This window comes from Nanorana parkeri, unplaced genomic scaffold (genome assembly GCF_000935625.1).
Source record: "Nanorana parkeri isolate BGI_ZX_2015 unplaced genomic scaffold, ASM93562v1 scaffold3923, whole genome shotgun sequence".
NCBI classification, from domain to species: domain Eukaryota; kingdom Metazoa; phylum Chordata; class Amphibia; order Anura; family Dicroglossidae; genus Nanorana; species Nanorana parkeri.
Genome location: NW_017310190.1, coordinates 20,659 through 23,759, shown reverse-complemented (window position 1 = coordinate 23,759; position 3,101 = coordinate 20,659). Strand labels below are relative to the sequence as shown.

At 47.3% G+C, this 3,101-nt stretch overlaps 1 protein-coding gene across 1 annotated transcript in view; it reads left to right on the top strand.

The window, feature by feature from the left end:
* The window catches only part of LOC108803607 (ephrin type-B receptor 4-like), a gene marked incomplete at its 5' end in the record, with an annotated part of 10,400 nt that overhangs the window by 4,666 nt on the left and 2,633 nt on the right, over positions 1–3,101 (top strand). The window contains 4 exon segments of the mRNA XM_018575436.1: positions 103–205; positions 501–565; positions 1,154–1,267; positions 1,698–1,945. Coding sequence (XP_018430938.1) covers positions 103–205; positions 501–565; positions 1,154–1,267; positions 1,698–1,945 — 530 coding nt within the window.

The window sequence follows — 3,101 nt, the reverse complement described above, 5'->3', positions numbered from 1 at the left end:
CTTCAGTGAAGTATTATGGGCATGTGTAGCACATCCAGCATTCGCATTTGGTTGGTCATATCCGTCTTGTTACATCATGGCTGACACGTTGTCTTTTTCCAGACTCGGAGAAGGCTCAGCCTCAGGTGGAGCTGATCGCTGGGACGGCCGGTGTGGGGGCAATCCTGGTGATCGTGGTTATCGTTATCGCAGTAGTGTGTGTACGGTAAGTGACCCTGACATTTAGCTGTTCATCTTCTCCATCCCATTCACCCCAGACGGGTCTAGACAATAAGCCACATTACAAGGAGCAATGCTGACCAGAAACCCGTTGGGCCGGGGTAGGGCGGGGCAATGGGGCCTAAATCCTGAATTATGTCAGTGTGACGCATTTTGTGAGAAGATCTCGGGGGGGGGGAGGTCACGTCCCCGGCTCTGTAGAACACTCGGCAGGTACAACAAATGTTTTCATCGTCATTACTATCGATTTCCAACCTTTGCTTGTCTCTCTTTGGGTGCAGGAAACATGGGAGCCACAAGGAGCCAGAGTACTGCGACAAACCGGGCCAGTACCTCATCGGACACAGTAAGTTGGAAGGAATTTCTAGTGTATAGAAACGGCCTTCAGTTCACTTCCATATCATGAAATTGCTTCCGGGTCCAGCCAGAGCTATCTATAATGGGTTGTAATACTGAGCACCACATCTCCTCTGACCTTCCCCTTTAAGAAGATGGTTCTCCCGACCTCCGGCTCGCCAGGCGCTTGTTCTCTTCACACTGTTGTCCGTATACTGCATCGAGTAAAAATCCCCGGAGGTCCACCACAATCTCAATATCTGGTGCCGCTAGATATCCCGCGGTCAGAGCCACTTAGATCACCCCTCGGAACCCTTCTGATGGTGTATTTGTTAAAGCAGACATTGGGTTCATGTGGTTTTGGGTTGTGTTCTTCATCTGGTTGGATGGTGAAGCCGTTCATAAACCCCCAATCTTAAAAAACTTACAAACTTGAAGAGCATTTGTTTTCCTTTAAAGACAGATCCGGCGTGTACACAAATCTTTCAGTCATAGTAAATATCTCACCCAACTTTGGTATATCTTCCGGGTGGTAAAGCCCCCCACCCCGCCCCCCTTGTGCTTTTCTCCGGCTTATTTTTGGTCAATTCTCTTTCAGGCACCAAGTTGTACATCGATCCCTTCACCTACGAGGACCCCAACGAGGCTGTGAGGGAATTTGCTAAGGAGATTGATGCCTCCTATGTGAAAATTGAGGAGGTCATTGGAGCTGGTGAGGACCAAAGATATGGGGATGGTGGAGCTTGTTCAAAGAGTTACGGTGGATGGTCGTTAGTGAGAAAATAAATTGGGCCGATTCGGTCATCAGAGCTTAAATTGGGAGTGTAAATGGCCAAGGAGAAGGTTGTGATGGAGAACATATAGGAGATGGGGAACGTGGAAAGAGGCGGGACCATCCATGAAGCCATAGGGTGTGTACAAAAGCCATGTTCTAGAAACAGATTGAGGATGTAGAGAGATAGTGGGAGGTATTTATTGGGCTTTCCTCACGTCGCCTCTGCCACCACTGATGCCCACATATTTTAAGGGTGTATGTTCAGTATTTTTGGGTGTTCATAGGTTTTCCAAGGTCTCCATCATTACATTTTCGGTCATTCTCAAGCTTTTTTTTTTTATTTCTAATAAGCTTTTCTTTCCGGTAGGTGAGTTTGGTGAAGTGTGCCGCGGCCGGCTGAAAGTCCCAGGTAAAAAGGAGAACTACGTGGCCATCAAAACGCTGAAGGGCGGCTACACGGAACGCCAGCGGCGGGAGTTCCTGAGCGAGGCCAGCATCATGGGGCAGTTCCATCATCCTAATATCATCCACCTGGAGGGAGTCATTACCAACAACTGTCCTGTCATGATCATCACCGAGTACATGGAGAACGGCGCCCTGGACTCCTTCCTCAGGGTAAGGAAACTTCCACGGCAGCAGCTGCTGACTTATTTTTGGAACTTGTGTCCTGGAAAGGCTGCTATGGTAAAAGACGCGTTCTAGAGAAAAGGATTTATATTATAAACTTAGAAAGGTATCCGAGGATGTCGGTATATGAGAAGTGGAAAGAGATATACAATGGAATGGTGTGATGGTGGAAGGGATGAGGGAGTGATGGTGGAGGTTGATGTTGGGAGCAGTGGCAGATCATGGTGTGATGGTGGAAGGGATGATGGTGGAAGGGATGATGGTGGAAGGGATGATGGTGGAAGGGATGATGGTGGAAGGGATGATGGTGGAAGGGATGATTTTGGAAGGGGTGATGGTTAACAGTGTGATAATGGAGGAAAGGGTGATGGTCGGTGGTCAGTTTTGGAAGTGGTCATGAATAATGGTGTTATGACAGAAGGGGCTGATGGAAGAAGGGGTAATGGTGGAAAGGGGTGACTGAGAAAGGATTGATGAAGCTAAGGGGGATGGACAATATTGTGATGATGGAGGAAGGAGCGTTGGACAACCGTGGGGTGATGCTGGAAACGATGATGGAGAAGTGGGTGATGGGATGATTAGGAATGGGGAGATGGAGGAAGGTGTGGTGGGTAATGGTTTGATGGAGGAAGGGGTGATGTAGAATGGGTTGTTGGTGGGAAGCTGTCATGGACAATTGATGATGATGGAGTATAGAAAGGATGAGAACATCACAACACTGATATAAGTGGATTGTTATTGTTCATGTTAGGAGAAAAGCCAATGCGCTTCCTGAGGGTCCCCTCCCCCTTCATCATATTGATGATTCTCATTTCCTTCTGCTCAGTTTCCAGTCCAAGCCAAGCTTGTCATATAAAATGTTCTTTCCCAGTCCAATAGTTTGGGAATTCATCTTCTTGTCTTTTTGAAATTGTTGATGAAGGAAGAGATGGTGGACAATTGTGTGATGATGGTGAAGATGATGGGTGTGATGATGATGGTGGTCGGTGTCAATGCTGTTGTGTGATGGTGGAGACCAAGTATAGAACACCTCTAATATTTACTTTGGGAATAGAATCTTCTGCTGGTACTGGGATTCTGCTGATGGATGACTCGGGTCACGTTCAATGTTCTCTATTTGTCACAATGTCTGTATTGTATTATG